The sequence below is a fragment of the Diceros bicornis genome, chromosome 11 (genome assembly GCF_020826845.1).
Source record: "Diceros bicornis minor isolate mBicDic1 chromosome 11, mDicBic1.mat.cur, whole genome shotgun sequence".
In the NCBI taxonomy this organism is placed as follows: Eukaryota; Metazoa; Chordata; class Mammalia; order Perissodactyla; family Rhinocerotidae; genus Diceros; species Diceros bicornis.
This window is the reverse complement of record NC_080750.1, coordinates 40,904,792-40,921,940: the sequence shown is the minus strand read 5'-3', so window position 1 is coordinate 40,921,940 and position 17,149 is coordinate 40,904,792. Positions and strand designations below refer to the sequence as shown.

Here is a 17,149-nt window from a genome sequence, read left to right as displayed (position 1 = left end):
ACAAGATAAACTGGTCAGGAGAACAGAGATGGCTTATCTGATCCTGACTGCAACAAAGGGGCAGTTATGAAACACGGTGTCGGGGTTGCATCTGTCCATATTTCCCTGGTAGCATTCCAGTTAAATGCTTAAAAATAATGAGATGATGCTTTTTAATCAATTTGTTTTACAGTTTGTAGGCTGTTACTATACGGGCTTTGGGAAAGTTGTCCCACATTCTTAAAATATCTATACAACACTCCGAGAAAAATTACTAATGCCGCTGTCACAGATAAGTTACTGAAACCGTACGAATTAACGTCGAGGCAGCAATCGAGGTTTGAAGCGAGATCGCTTATTCCATTTGTTGCAATTCTGTGGCAGTTTGCCAAGATATTTTTAACAGGGAACTCTAGGATTTGCCAGAGTTAAAAATGTCTGGGCTTATTTGATCATTTCACAGCGATGATAAATAGCCACCAAGACAGCAGGGAACACGTCTAGCTAAATAAAGGAATGAGCGGGAGAGAGAGAATGCCTCCAGGCTCAGGTGGTGGGCCAGATCCCAGGTTGCTGACTTACTATCAGGCCCGATGGCTATCGCACCACTGCTGAAAATTCACATGTGAGAGTTGCAACACAAGGAATGACCTGATGTCCCACAGCTGAAGCAACTTGTACCCACATTGGGACGGTCTCTTGTGTGGCGGGGCCGGTCACGTTGCTCACCGTCCACAGAGCTGTAGCAGTAAGCGCCATGCGTGAGCTCCTGTGCTCTTTGGTGCTTTGAGTAAACAAGTTCTGGTTGGTGGACAGTGTCCCATGTTAAGCCTTCAGAATGCTTGTAGAGTGTCCTAGACAAACCACGTTTAAGGATCTCCTCCTCAGAAATGGAAAGTTTGTTTTGGAAGATGGTTTCTTAAAGCCTTTGGATATTTGAAGCAGTGTTCAAGCTCACGTTTAACTGACAAACATTTGCTAGTGTAGACTCTGCAAAATAAGAATAACGTACATTCACGTGTCTGTGTGTCGGCCTGTAGGGTAGTACTTTACCTACACTTTCTCATTATTCTTTACAACAACCCTATAAGATACATGGCGTTATTATGTGTGTTTTGCAAATGAGATGAGAAAAGAAAACTTAGACTAAGAAAGGTTAACTTACCCAAGGTCACACAGCAAGGAATGGCTCTAGCCGTTCAAGCTCTGGCCATCTGATCGAGTGCTTTTATCTACTGGCCTAAAAAGCCACTGTTAGCACATACCAGCATCAGTACTACCATAGAGGCAACACAAGATGTGAAATACTCAGGCATAAACGTCACCAAAAAATGCATGGGGTAATATAAAAAGAAATTGTTCAAATTTTAATTGAGGGACATAAAAGATTTAAACAAATGGAGAGGGACATACTGTGTTCCTGAATGAAAGACTCAACAACGTAAAAATTATCATTTCAGATTCAACCCAACCCAGTCTCTTAAAGGTCCCAATGAAGGTTTCATCTGGAAGAATAACTGGGCACAAATAGCCAGGACAATTCAAAAAGAAGGAAGATGAACAATAGTGAGATGAGCGGGTATTTGCAGGGAACATGCTCCAATAATTAACTATGTACACTCAGAACCAAACAAGAAGTATTAATGGAATAGAATAGAATATTCAAAAACAGCCTCAAGTATATGTAAACATTTAATATATTATAAGAGTCGCATTTCATAGCAAGTGGATTATTCAATAAATAGTCTTGGGACAACCGACTAACATTTAGGGGGAAATTTTAGAACTCTGCCTCGCATTTTACATTAAAATAGACCCCAGATAAGTTTCAATATTAAAAAGAAAGAAAAAAATCCAGAAAAAATATAGGTCAATATTATTAGAACTTTAAGGTGGAGACTAATTTGAAAGTGTGACACACAGTCAGAAACCATATCAGAAACAGAGTTAACTGCTTTAAAAACTCAAATTTTCTGTACTTCAAAAACACAGTAAATAAAATTAGAAGGAAAATGATAAACTGGGGAAGAATATTTGCAATATATATAATGAACAAAAAATTATTATTCTTAATTCCCAAACCAATAAAAATGTAATTGTCCCATTTTATTTTATTATTTTTATTTTTTTTATTTTTTTTCGTTAGGACGATCAGCCCTGAGCTAACATCCGTGCTAATCCCCCTCCTTTTTTTTTGCTGAGGAAGACTGGCTCTGAACTAACATCTATTGCCAATCCTCCTTTTTTTATTCCTCAAAGCCCCCACAGATAGTTTTATGTCATAGTTGCACATCCTTCTAGTTGCTGTATGTGGGACGCGGCCTCAGCACGGCCGGAGAAGCAGTGTGTCGGTGTGTGCCCGGGATCCAAACCTGGGCCACCAGTAGTGGTGCACGCACTTAACCACTAAGCCACGGGGCCGGCCCCTAATTGTCCCATTTTAAATATGAGTGAACAATATCAATAAGTAATTCAGCAAAGAAGAAATTAAAATTACCAACAGAGCTTTGAAAAAAATGTTTATTCTTCCTAGTAATAAAAAAAAGTTGTCAAAGAAAAAGTAAAGGTAAATATGATACTATTTTCACCTATTGGATTTATAAAAAATGAAAATAATAATATCCAGTACTGGAGAGGATGTGGGGAAAAGGATATTTCCTGAAAGGAAAGTGTTGGGAGAAGGTAAATTGCACAAAATTTCTAGGGAAGGAGGATAATTTCACAATAGGGTAGTCAAGCTTTAAAATGGCATACATTTTAACCTAGCAATTCCTTTTCTAGATATTTATGCAAAGATTAACAATTGGAAGTGTGCAAAGATGTAGCAATTTTATAATAAATAAAAACTAAAAATTGGAAATAGCCTAAATGTTTAACAGTGAGGATATGGCTAAAAAAAAAATTTGAGGGGGGTGGCTGGCCCAGGGGAGTAGTAGCTAAGTTCGGTGCACTCAGCTTTGGCAGCCCAGGTTTGTGGGTTCAGATCCCGGGCCTGGACCTACACCACTCATCAAGCCATGCTGTGGCGGTGACCCACATATAAAATAGAGGCAAATTGGCACAGATGTTAGCTTGGGGCAAATGTTCCTCACCAAAAAAAAAATTTTTTTTGGTGTAGTGAGATGATGCAATGCTCTGTAGCAACTAAAAAGGTACTGTATGTTTATTAGCAAGGAAAGATGTCTGCATGTAAATGAGAGTGAGAAAAGCAGATTACAGCACAATATGTATAATATGATCCCATTTTTGTACAAAAAGAATATATATCATTATCATAGAAAAAAGCTTAGAAAAATAAATACCAAAATGTTAACCATAGTGAAAGTGTTAGTATTTTTGTTTTGTTTATTCATATTTTCTATTTTTCCAACAATGAATATGGATTGATTTTATAATAATTAATATAAAAAATCACTTCTGTTATAACTGCTGGACACAGATCAGTTTTGTGGACAAAAGAGGTGTTGTGCCCATTGCTATTCAGCTTTGTCTTATACTCTGCTTAGAGTAGCTGAAATTTCAAGATAAGGCCGCAAAAGAAAAACATGCAGTTCAGAGAACTATGCTCTGTAGAGATGAAGTCCTGGATCTTAGAAATATTGTCTTACTACCACCCAATTTCCAGGAAATGAAACCTTCCTGCCCAGTTGAGTTGTTTGGGATGACTTCAGCAAAGTGGGTTGTTACATCTACTCTTCAGATAAAAATGTCTTAATTTTCAATCAGGTTTCCATTTTAAATTAGTCTTGCTACAGAAATTGTCCATTTGTTCATATCTACCTTCCCCCTTCTTTCCCACTGATCATCCTTCCTTATAATAGCCTCTTCCCCTGACTTTACAACGCAAACACAAACACACAACATACACACGTCTCCCTTCCCCTTTCATGGATAGATCTATGTATCTATCTGTCTGTCTGTCTGTCCGTCTGTCCGTCCGTCCGTCCGTCCGTCCATCCATGCATCCATCCATCTATCTATCTATAAGTTGCTTCAAAGTCCTTTTGGAAACATGGCATTTCACAGAGCAGGTGCGCACTGAGGTAGGAGTCAGATCATACACGCCTATGAGCTAAGGAGATACCAGGTCATGTTGATTATTATCAGTTAGGCACTTCCTTGGAGACAGAGGTCACTTCCAGTGGCCTGCTTTCCAGGAGTCTTGGGTGGAGGCATGGTCTTACTGGGAGAAAGCTGCAGAACTAGATATGTGGCAAAGATAGCCAAGTTAGAAACAAAAGCACCCATTAGCCAGCCACCCCGGTCGTGTCCAAACCATGTCCATAATTTATGTCAACTCACACCTCAGGTTGCCTGATGATTGAATTCTAGATGACACTGAGAAGGCACTTCTAGATCCTTTGTGGATATGAACAAAATGGGCTTTTGAAAACGTGCCAAGACCAGAAACTCTTGAAGGAAAACAACACATGGAAATTTTTTTTAAAGGAAAAAGAAAAAGGCAATTTGGCATCTATTCATAGAGAATGGGATAGATTTAATTAAAAGGGGAAACCCCCAACTCCATCTGGTTCTCTCCATGTTGGCACTGCGGAGGGATATTGGAACAAGAGCTAGGGATTATTTCTTGGCTTTTGTGGTTTTCCTCCTCAGGGGTCAAATATAAAATCCAAACCGACCTTTGTTTTGGAAATGGTAAACTGGACACTGTTGGCTTCCTGACTGTTTATGCTCTCTTGAGTCACCTCCATAATGGAGTGACCAGCTCTCGCTGGCTTCTTGGAAATATACTGTTCTTCTGTTTTTTACAGTGACAATGAATCCTAAAAGTGAATGGTGCTAATGTTTTCCAAGAGAAGCGGCCCTAGAGGGAGCCTACTGGGCCTGCCAACAGAGGATGAAGAGGATACAAATTTAATGAATTTTAAATCAACACAAACACCAAGAATCTTTTGCTGTTTCTTCCAACACCCACTCTTCCTAACGATGGCATCACCTGTACTTGGAAGAAGGAGCCATTGAGAAGCACTAGGAAAAGGCCTGGCAGACATCCATCACTGAGGGTGGAGGAGCCCTATGATGTATTCACCTCTAATCAACGGGTGTTCCCACCTCTCAGCCAACCTCTAGCTGACTGGACTCACTCTGGCCATACTCTCTAAGTCCTTGTTACCTTTCTGCTTCATTCCTTAGGGTTTAAATCAGGAAGCTGTCTTATCTATGGTTTCCTTCTGGGTCACCTTGTTACCTAACTAGCTTTGGATAATTTCCTAGGATTTAGTCAAGTCCTCTGCTAGGTCAATTACCTTAAGCAGGAACTTTTCTCCAGGCAAGTTATGGCATGGAAAAGACAGCCAACAAAGCGAGTGTCTCACTGTATACACCATCCCAGGGGCTTGGTAAGTTCATTTCTGCCTGCCAAGGAGACACAGTGGGAGAGTTCACAGTCCTGAGGAGAGGTGTTTGATCACTTGTGGACACTGAGTTGCCCAGATCCAGTCACGCTTGGGAACTTCTCGGAGAAATGGGAATCCTCAATGAAAGTGCAAATGTTTTCATTTTCAGCTAAAATCACCTACTTTTTCATGTTTCCCCAAAGCTCATTCTTGTTCTCACCACACCTCCCTTGCATGTGATATGTGGGGAGGGAGTGTGTGCAGGTGGGGGTCATCTGTCACCCTCTATGTCTCTGAGATCACAGTTGTTTGAAACAAACAGAATAGGAATAGGAAATATCTGTGCCTGTGGCAGACATCACTCACCTCACTCAATATTCTTTCCTGCCCAGCTGGGACAAGCCTCCAGGCCTTCTCAACACAGCGCTCCAGGAGGTCATTGTCCTTCCGTCAGAGATGACATTCTATGTGATATTTGTTGACATCCTCATCCTAGAAGCAACAGTGCAAAATGCAGAAGGGCCTGTTTATCACTCCCACTCACGTAAAATCAATCTCCATTTAATTCTTAATTTTCTAATTCTGACCTTTAAAGCAATCTAGCATATTGGGAGTTCTGAGCTCTTCAACGACACCTGATATTTTATTCCAGGAAAGAAACAAAGAATAAAAACTTTACTTATTTTATTCCCCATGTATAAACTGAGGGCAGATGAGATTCGCCAAACATTTGCTGCTGAATTTGGGGGTCTTGTGTTTGAAAGGTTGCCTTAATGCATAACAAAAACTGCCCCTCTCCTCCCTTTCAGAATCCCTTTAACAAGCACTTGCCTTCTGAACTATGTCCATTATTTTAAAGGCAGAGTTCCAAGCCAGGGAGGTCTTTCCACGCAATGAAAGATAGAATTATCTAGTTGTGTTTAACTACTGCTATTATACCATCCTGGGACTGCAGAGAGCTTTGGCAAAAGACGGTCTTCATGGTATATAACTTCAACAGATTTGTCTGTCCGATTCTCGTTAGCACACCCTAATATGGCATTTTTGTTTTCACTGCTGTTCTGCGTATTCATGTTCCACTTATGGTCCACAGTGACTCTCCGATATTTATGCCAAAATTGCCATTTTCTGAGTCATCATTTCTGCCTAATTTGTTACTCTAAGTTTGTTTCTCATCAACATTTTCGCTGTCAGAAGTGTCTCAGTTTGCTTCTTTCTCTCTCCAGGTATCTAAGATGTTTGCTGAACACTTAGGTCTATAGCCTTCATCCAACCCTATCAAATAATGGACTTTAGAAGCTTAGAGAAGTATAAGGGGTCTTGGAATCTCACTTTGATGAAGCAGTATTTTATGATATGATGAAAATATTTTCATTCAGTATTTAAAATAAATCAAATACCAGAAGAAGCAAGCTTCAGCAACACATCATTGAGTTTATATCTGAAAAATACACTAACTTCTATAATTGCACAGTGGACAAGGCATTTTTTAAAAAGGTAGTTTATTCTGGCAAGATATATGAAGTTAGTATGGGGTCAAAACAGTCAAGGGTCAATTCTAGCATCCTGTATCTTTTTGTTACTGTCCAATCAATAGGCATCATAGATTGATGATAATTTGAAGAATTGTTTTTAAACCCAAGCTTAATTTTCTGTTTCAGATTATTATTAGTAAAAATCTTAACTTTACTTAATTGTGTAGCCAATCAGAGCAAAATCTGACTTGAGAATATTTTAAAGATGGATAAGTTTTATTGCATTTTTGTACATTTTATGCAAACTAGGTTAACAACATTGCCTAGTTGAACTCCTCAGGAAACTTGTTTTAATAAAAATGTAAAAATATCAATCTTAACTCAGTGATGTGACTCCTTTCTCTGGGAAAGTCATTGTTATTCAAATACAAGCACACAGCCTGGATCAACCTTGATCTCCACGGGGTGACAGATTCTTTTGCTGATCACCTTCATAGCTCTAACAACGTAAATGCGTGCTTTAAAAAATATCTTTGTCGGGGCCGGCCCGGTGGCGCAAGCGGTTGGGTGCGCGCGCTGCGCTGCGGCGGCCCGGGGTTCGCTGGTTCGGATCCCGGGCGCGCACCGACGCACTGCTTGGTAAGCCATGCTGTGGCGGCGTCCCATATAAAGTGGAGGAAGATGGGCACCGATGTTAGCCCAGGGCCGTCTTCCTCAGCAAAAAAAAAAAAAGAGGAGGATTGGCGGATGTTAGCTCAGGGCTGATCTCCTCACAAAAAAAAAAAAAAAAATATCTTTGTCTATTCTTTTATTTTGGTTGTTTATTTTTTTAAACAATTTTTATTTATTTATTTATTTATTTTTTCCCCCAAAGCCCCAGTAGATAGTTGTATGTCATAGTTGCACATCCTTCCAGTTGCTGTATGTGGGACGCCACCTCAGCATGGTCGGAGAAGCGGTGTGTCGGTGCGCGCCCAGGATCTGAACCCCAGGCCGCCAGCAGCAGAGCGCGCGCACTTAACCCCTAAGCCACGGGGCCGGCCATTTTTTTTGTGTGTGTGTGAGAAGATCAGCCCTGTGCTAACATCTGCCAATCCTCCTCTTCTTTTGCTGAGGAAGACTGACCCTGGGCTAACATCTGTGCCCATCTTCCTCTACTTTATATGGGACGCCGCCACAGCATGGCTTGACAAGCAGTGCATTGGTGCACGCCTGGGATCCGAACCCTTGAACCCCAGGCAGCCGCAGCAGAGCGCGTGCACTTAACCGCTTGTGCCACCAGGCTGGCCCCTTGGTTGTTTAAACTACCAATTTCTATCATCTTTAGAAGAAGGCCCTTATATTGAGTAAACATAAAATGTAGACTTTAGTTTCAATTTCTGTCAGAATGAGTACAAATTCTGAAGAAAGAGAAATGATAAGACATGGTTTCACACTGGGAAGACTGCTGACATTCTCATTGCAGGGAAAACATTGACGTTTTCTACTAAATTAAATGTACACGTGCTACTTTTTCACTCTCAGAAGGCACTCAGGATGAATTCTGGGGTTTCCATTATAACAGGCAGTCCGGAGCTGCTTCACTCATAGGGTACATTTCTTCGATCTTACAATAACCAGAAGAGTCACTGTATGTTAATGTGGAGTGGAATTAGTCAAGTTGGTTATTGACAACTGCAAAATTCAAACAACCCATTGCCTGAATTATTTATTTTTTGAGCATCTCTTTGACGTTGATACTGTCTTATCTGGCACCAACATTTTATTTTCCTCTTATTCCTTTTCCTTTTATTTTCCTCTTTTCCCTTTATTTTCCTTCTTCCTTTGGGGATGGTTATTTGTAGATACCTGGCGGGATTTTTTGGTTTGTCTTATTTGTTGCCCTCTTACCTTTTCTGAATAATATGTCATGTTCATGAGCTAGGAATCCATATAATTATATAAAATAAAACTTTTTTTATCAACTCTAGAGATGCTCTAAGCTCTTTTTGAAATGATATTTTAGGAAGTTCAATTCCTAAACCAAAGTGCTTGCAGTAACATGAAGACTTTAATTTCAGTGCTGTAAAAGATTAGAAATATAGTGTTGACCTATCTAAGACAACCAAAGGTGGAGGCGTTCTTCCTACAGTTAGACTTCAGCTGCAGAGGGCTCAGGTAATCATACTCCTCAGTTCATGTCACGTTATCATCACTGGCCTTTAGTACTTTATAAATAAGTAATTGGACTTTTTACAAAAAGCATATTCTTCACATTTTTCACTTTTTTGGTCTGCATGGAAAGGATTAAATGAATGATATGTAGATACAAAATACAGTAAGCAACATTTTTTCCAGTGTAAAGATCAGTTGAGAGTAATCACTGTATTACACTGACTTAGGTGAAACCCCCTGAAATTATAAATAATATCAGAAACATATGAAAAGTCTGCAGGTTTAATAAATGCCAGTTTTCAAAAAGAGCAAGGATTGTAGTTATTCAAGAAGTTAAACAATAATCTGGTAGATCAGTCATAATTTAGTATGTGTGTATCTTGCTTTTAAAGTTAGGTAAGAATAATGTAAAAAAAAAAAAAAGGTACTTTATTAGAATCTCTCATTTTACAAGCAGTGAAAAGTGTTTCCTGAGGAAGTCAGTAAGATCATCAGCTGTCATGTTTATCTCTGGGCTTTCGTCCCAGCAACGTATAAATTCTATCTTGTAAGCTTCTTGTGAGAAATGGTTCCATTGCTACTGATTAGAACTGATTTGAAAAACTATCCAAGTTTTAAGACTAACTGAAGGTTTTAGTTTTTTTCTCCTACCTTGCATGCTGATAATAATATATATAATAATATTTTTCCTTTATGACTTATAAATGGCTTTATAAATGTCAGGTATGCATGTATGTATGTATAAACTATTCTGTTCTCAGCTGCATGGTTTTTATAAAAATAAGTAAGTACATACATGTTTCTATGCTAAATTGGTCATTCAGCAGTGATAAACTGAAAAATGTTTCTAAATTTAATTGAAAAATAAAGCACTATAAGATAGGAGGAAAGAATATTTTCTGCATTAGTTTCTATGTAATTAATCTATATCAATATTTAGAATAAAGTTTTATTTGAAGGTAAGATATATGTTTACTAAAATGTTGATTACTAAGAGTAAAGTAGTGAATTATGCATCTTTCTAAAGGAAAATTCTTTTATTTATTTATTTATTTTTTTGTGAGGAAGGTCAGCCCTGAGCTAACATCCATGCCAATCCTCCTCCATTTGCTGAGGAAGACTGGCCCTGGGCTAACATCCGTACCCATCTTCCTCCACTTTATGTGGGACGCCGCCACAGCATGGCCTGACAAGCGGTGTGTCGGTACACGCCCAGGATCTGGACCCGGGCTGCCAGCAGCAGCGCACGCGCACTTAACCACTATGCCCCGGGGGCTGGCCCCAGGAAAATACTTTTAACTTAACTTCTATGACTATGAAAAAGAAGGATTGTTACCTTCATAATTGTACTCTTTTGATCCATAAACCTCTTTAAATAAATGAAGCAATACCAATTCAAAAATTCTTATAGAATTGAACTTGCTTCATACACAATTGTCTAGACTGAAAATTAATGGATTTTCTGCGTATCTAAAAGATATTATTAAACATTCTTGTCTTTTTTCCTCCTTACAAAATATTTTTAAATTGAGGAGTAAAATTTTAATTGTCTCTGGGAAGGTAAATTTTTCTTGTTTTTTGCTGAGGAAGATTGGCCCTGAGCTAACATCTGTTGCCAATCTTCCTCTTTTTGCTTGAGGAAGATTCACCCTGAGCTAACATCCGTGCCCGTCTTCCTCTATTTTGTATGTAGGCTGCCACAGCATGGCCACCAGTGAGTGGTGTAGGTCTGCACCCAGGAACCGAACCTGGGCCACTGAAGTGGAGCACACCAAACTTAACCACTAGGCCATGGGGCCCTATGGGAATGTAATTTTTAAAAATATTTTTAGTAAAAATGGAAAAGTCTTAGAGATAAAATAGTCTCTTTTTCCTGATTACTCACTTTTCTTCATGGCTTTAATTCTAATCTGATTTTCCACATCTTGACATTATAACAGTTAGAGCAAGGCTGACTGGCAGGTTCATAACGTGTGGATAATATGAAGACTTCCTTGAATAAGGATGCATTCTTGAAGACCACAAAAACTAGTCAGTACTTTGACAAACAACGAGCAGAAAGATTCCTCCTCATGATCCCAACTAAAGTAAGACCTGGTCAATTATGGCATTGATACACCCCAAGAGTGTGCTGCAGTGTGTATTTTCTTCCTCTTTTAACCAGAATTGCTAAGTGACTAAAGTGGGGGGACAGATCAGCCTGGAGATGGCTTGGACCCAGAGAGCAGACAGTCCCGTAGACTTACGGAAATGATGCTAGAAGAGAACAATAATTTTGACTAACATTTATTACGTGTATCAGTTAGGAATAAAGTTCAGCCTCTCATACTAGAGACACAAAATAAAATTGTTTTAAACAAGATGGTGTTTGTCTTTCACAGGAAAGAGTACAGAGGTAAGCTGGTTTGGCAACTCCATGGTCATCTGGGACTTGGGCGCCTGCTAAGTCTCCCCCACCTCCATTAGTGCAGAGCTTCCACCCTCAGGCTCGCCACATCATCCAAGATAGTGGCTCTAGCTCCAGCATGATATTCACAAGAAGGAGAGAGAGGAGACCAGCATGAGGGTGAGCCTCCCCACTAGGTCAGCTGGCTTAAAGAGCTTTCCCGCCAGCCCAGTGAAGTGACTTGGCCTGCATCTCCTCGGCCAACCTAGCTGCAAGGCAGCAGGGAACTGTAGTCTCTGTGGCTGGCACATTAGCACACCCAACACTAAAGGTTTTGTTTCACCAAGTGGTGAGAGAATATTGGGTATCCAATGAGGTAGCAATCCTGGCCGTTAAGATGCTATACATTTAACATGTCATCTTATTTTAATGCTCACAGTATACTTTTCGGGTAGGTTTAGAGAACTTATAAAGTTGTCCCATGTCTCCCCAACTCCGAAGCACATGCTTGCAACCAGTAATAAGCAATAGGAAAATGTTTAAGAAGGTGTCAGTCATTGACAAGGAGGCCTCAAGGTGGGCACAGGCTGAGACAAGATGTAACAGAAGCTGCAGAATGGCAGTGGAGGCAAGACCTCAGGGCCGGTGGAAATGGTATACCATACTGAGAAAAACCCAGGGCCTGGAATAGGGGTGATAAGGAAAAAACCTAGTTTCTGGACCTAGGTGCTGGTAAGGGTATATTTGGTCACAGGATGAAAAAATAAAATTCCCACTTACTGGAGCTGAAGTCAACAGCATAGTAGTTGTACTGCTTAAGGTTGCAATGGAGAGGCATGCCCAGATACTCTCAGGAACAGGTGTTCAGTGCTAGAATTTTAAAGAATTTAAAGTGACCTGAAATATCACCTTTTTCACAGCCATAGTCATTCTGGCTTTCAGAATAACCAAGCCTAGCGTATACGTAGGACTTGTGTAGAACAGGAAAAGCAGCATTGTTGGCAATTCAGCCTGAGTTCAAGAGGCCCACCTCTGGATGCATTCATACTTCCCAAGAGAGAAAATCTCTTGGATTGGTGTTTAAGCCGTTTATCACTACCTAACAAACCACCTCAAAGCTTAGCAGCTTAAAGCAGCAACAATCATTTATTTTGCTCATGAGTCTGCAGTTTGGGTGGGGCTCAGCCGGAATGGCTCATCTCTGTTCCACATGGCATCAGCTGGCCAGCTCAACTGGGGCTGGAGGATCCACTTTCAGATGGATCACACATATGGCTGGCAAGTTGGTGCTGGCTGTTGGATTAAAGCCCAGCCAGGTCTGTGGGCCAGGAGTCTTGGTTCCTACCACATGGGTCTCTCCATGGACTTCTTGGGCTTCCTCACAGCATGGCAGCTAGGTTCCAAGAGCAAGTGTTCCAAGAGTACAAACTGGAAATGCATAGCATTTTTATAAGGTAGACTCAGAAGTCATATACCATCACTTCTGCCATCCTCTGTTGTTTGAAGCAGTCACAAAGTTCAAAGGGGAAAGGACATAACCTCCACCAATCAATGGGACAGGTGTGAAGGTCACATTGTGAGAAGAGCAAGTGGGATAGGAGATTTGTTGCAGGCATCTTTGGACAATATGATCTGACAAAATTGATGTGGCCTCATGCAATATGGAGGAAATATATTAGGCAACCTCACATCAAGTGTCCTCAGGAATAGTTGACCTCCCTTGAGTCCAGTGCCTGTGTGGCTGTCTTTGGTCTTGGTCATAGATCCCTGGTCCAATAATTTGTGGTAGGTGGTAGAACCTACCACAGGTAGGTGGTGTGAGCCATGGCACAGAACGGATGGTGGGTGAGTCAGACATGGAGAAGTTATGACTACTCTCAGTACATAAGGTTAAAATGGGACCAGATTAGATTGTCAGCACCTTGAGGATAGGGATTGTCTTATGCATCTCTATATCCTGGGCAGCACTTGGCACTAGTAGAAGCTCATTCTTTATGGAAAAACCAATCATCTACTGAGCTAAGAGTCCCTGTACTCCCCTTACTCAAGTACCTAATCGGTCTGTATTGTCAGTGGACACAAATAGAGAATTGTTCATTTTCCATCACCATTTTGTCCCCAAGCTTCCCAGCTTAATTGTGTTTTTCTTGCCTTCCATCTAATGGATTCTGATATCAGTTTTTATCTTTATTTGAAATTGTCCTATCGTATGAGCATTTTATTTTTAGCTACCTTAAATCCAACCTGGAAGGAGGCAGAGAACAACCATAATTGAAACAATAAGCAAGTGGAGATAGAGGAGATAAAGTGGCCCCGATCTGGAGGGTGAAGGAATAGTGGGGAAGGAGCCCAGCAGATCATTAAAATCCTCCCAGAAGTTCTTTCTGCCTCAGCTCTAGGCTTCTCTTCTTTGCCCTCTGGAGGGTCCATGGGGAAAAGAAATACAGGGTTTTTTTTTTTTTTGGTGAGGAAGATTCGCCCTTAGCTAACATCTGTGCCAGTCTTCCTCTATTTTGTATGTGGGGTGCCTCCACAGCGTGGCTGATGAATGGAGTAGGTCCACACCCAAGATATGAACCTGCGAACCCAGGCAGCCAAAGCAGAGCATGCAGAACTTTAACCACTCTGCCACGGGACTGGCCGCAGAAATACAAGTTTTATTAATAAAAAGGGTAAATAATCTATTTTAGGTGATGATCCAAGCACAAGATATGGATTGTTTCTTCTCTGGGCAGGAAGACAGATTAACAAAATAAGAGATGCTGTAAATTCTTGAAATGTTCCCCAGCCAGTGCTGAATGTAGATGAAGCCAACCAAGCCAGTTAATGGGGTAAGATAGTAAACTCTGAGACCCATTTACTTCTCACCTCCAGAAATCAGTACAGAAATTCCTCCATCTTGTTACAAGTGGTGACTGATGACTTTTTACTTTGTGTGAATGTGCCTTTCTGTTCATAACCCACCACTGTTCCATTCCAGATGGACCTCCATCTTTCCTCCTTGCTCATACTGCCCAACCCTCTGCCTTCAGGGAGCTGGGTTAGATACATCTGGGGAAGCAGCCAAATGAATTAATGTCAAGATTTACATTCTGAGTGGGGCTAGAGCATGAGCGAGGAGAACACGGTGGGCTGGGGGTGGGGAGAATGTGAGGAAAATTTCTTAGGGAGTTCTCTGGTTAAACAGGAGAAACCAAGATTAGTTGTGAAGACCAAAGGGGAAGGACAGGAGTTAAAATCTGGGACACAAGTTAGAGGTAGATGATAGATAGAAGAGGACTAGAAAAGGTTTGGAGCGAGGTGAGGTGGGTTCTGGGTGATTTCTACAATGTTGCCCAGCTATCCCAAGTCTGCCTTCATTGGCCACATACAGAAGGAGTGGTAGTCAGCCTGGCCTAGTGGTGGAAGGGTGGAAAGGTCACTAGACAATCAATACCTTCTCTTTGTCAGAGTTGCCCATCCTCCCTGTTCATTTGGGAAACCCAATTCCAGAGAGACAATGTGAATAACAGACCTTAGGCTAGGACTCATGCTCTCACAGCATTGGGGCACATACCCTGACTCCTAACAGAGCTGTGAGAATGGCAGGAGCTAGCTGGGTACCTGAGGGAGGGGACAGGCCACTAACATCTCTGGCCAAGTCTAGAGCAAGTGACATGAGGCATGGACAGGGCAGAGCCCAAAACTTTCCTTTGAATAAATTTTTTAAAAATTATCCTAAATAAATACACTTCTCCTAATTTTCTCTCCTTAAATGTCATGTTGCTGTGTTTGTTTAAACAAGACTCTTGGTTCCAGTGAGAAAATACTTATGGGCTCATGTAAATTGGGCAAGTGCAGGAAGTTGCTTCTCTCAGGGCCAACCAGAATCAGGTAAAGCTAGAACAAGGGACAGCCAGACCAGGGATTCAAACACAATAAGTCTTCTTCAGTTTTTTGTTTTTCCTTCATTCTCTAAGACAACTTTCTCCATGGGCTGTAACTATCGCAGCTAGTGGTTCCAGGGATCTCATCTTTCCGTCTTTCCCACCTGAGACGAGGAGTTTCTTTCCTTGCATCTAGTTAAGAAAAGTCCCCCAGAAGGAATTAGATTAGACTGTCTGGGACACAGTTTTATGCCTAACCCTGTGAAAATGGGTATTGGGACTACCTGGGATTGACGTTTCCCTCTGCTACCACAGGTTGAAGTGTCTGTGTGTGTGCGTGTGCATGATACACACATGGGTTGGTTGGTGGGTTGGGTGGATGGTTGGGTGGTTGGTTGGTTGGTTGGTTGGTTGGTTGGGTGGGTGGTTATGGGGAAGAGGATGCAGGGGGAAGCAGTTTCTATAGGGAATCAGAGTGCTATGACCAGATGTAGGGCATTGGGGACCAGCCAAGCACCGGAATATCCACCACTACATATGTTCCTCTTTCCCATTCCACTTCCTTATCCACATTCAGAGACTTAGAACTCCAGAATGTGTCAGGTTCTCAGGATGGAGGGTTTACTGATGCCTTTCATTTCTTTCTTTGTGCATTTTTTTTTTTGTGTGTGAGGAAGATCAGCCCTGAGCTAACATCCATGCTAATCCTCCTCTTTTTGCTGAGGAAGACTGGCTCTGAGCTAACATCTATTGCCAATCCTCCTCCTTTTTTTTTTTCTCTCCAAAGCCCCAGTAGATAGTTGTATGTCATAGCTGCACATCCTTCTAGTTGCTGTATGTGGGACGCGGCCTCAGCATGGCCGGAGAAGCGGTGCGTTGGTGCACGCCCGGGATCCAAACCCGGGCTGCCAGCAGCAGAGCGCGCGCACTTAACCGCCAAGCCACGGGGCCGGCCCTCTTTGTGCATTTTTAATATTTTTCTAGATGTTCTACAATAAATATGTATTACCTTTGTAATATATGTTTTAAAAAGAGAATAGAGTGGGTAAGTTTTCATTAACCAAGGCAGAAATATTAAGAAGCGAAACATAGAAAAATCCAAATTTTAGGTCTAATATTCTTATGGCATAAATGTCTTTGGAAACTTAGCTGCAAAACTGAATGAATATATTTAGATGTATGTGACCAGGACCATTTTTGTAGGAAGGAGAAAGGATTATGAAAGGAGAGGTAAGAAGCCCTCAAAGACGTGCTCCATGGTGTGGAACAATCCACATGCACTCCTGTAGCCCAGGCTGAACTTGGGCATACTTTGCCCATTTCCCTTAGGGGACCATGGGGGAATCAGGGCAGTTCTTAGAAGTCTCTATTTACCTTGTGGATCAAGTCACCCTTTAGGACAGGAGTAGAGAGCAGTAAAGCAGTTGTCAAGACCCTGAGAAGCTACATGAGAACAAGGTAGAACTGGAAAGATCTTCTCTCCCCATAATGCATAATGTCCAATCACTTGGGTTCTTCTCATTTTCTTACTGTAAGGATCACTTAACATTAAAGAAAATTTTAAATAAAGGGCAAAAATATCCTCCACTTTAAATTCTCTTCCTTGTGCACTTCTGTAGTTGACAAAGTTTCTACAATTAATGTGTTCATCTTTCATAGAGTAAAAATATTATTGAAAATAAAGTCCAGTTAAAATTTTTCCCCCCAAATTATTCTTAATTCCACCTGCCTAACCAAGCAATTTTTATTTTTAGGAGTGTTTTGGAGTCTCCATCTATCTCTTTCTAAGAAAGGGAAAGTGAGACAAGGGCTGGGAGTAGACCACAGTGTGGGGTCACACAGGGTCACTTCCTCACGCAGCCCGCAGGAGCATGGTTTCCTGAAAAGAGCAGAAGCATTTATCTGCCGCTATTGGAGGGTTTGGAAGGGTCA

General features: G+C 41.1%; 1 protein-coding gene across 1 annotated transcript in view; it reads left to right on the top strand.

Annotated features, from left to right (window-relative positions):
• The window catches only part of TMEM154 (transmembrane protein 154), a 40,306-nt gene extending 33,115 nt beyond the window's left edge, over positions 1–7,191 (top strand). The window contains exon 7 of the mRNA XM_058550201.1: positions 4,752–7,191. Coding sequence (XP_058406184.1) covers positions 4,752–4,767 — 16 coding nt within the window. The 3' untranslated portion in view covers positions 4,768–7,191. The remainder of the gene's footprint in view (positions 1–4,751) is intronic.
• Positions 7,192–17,149: the final 9,958 nt, after the last annotated feature.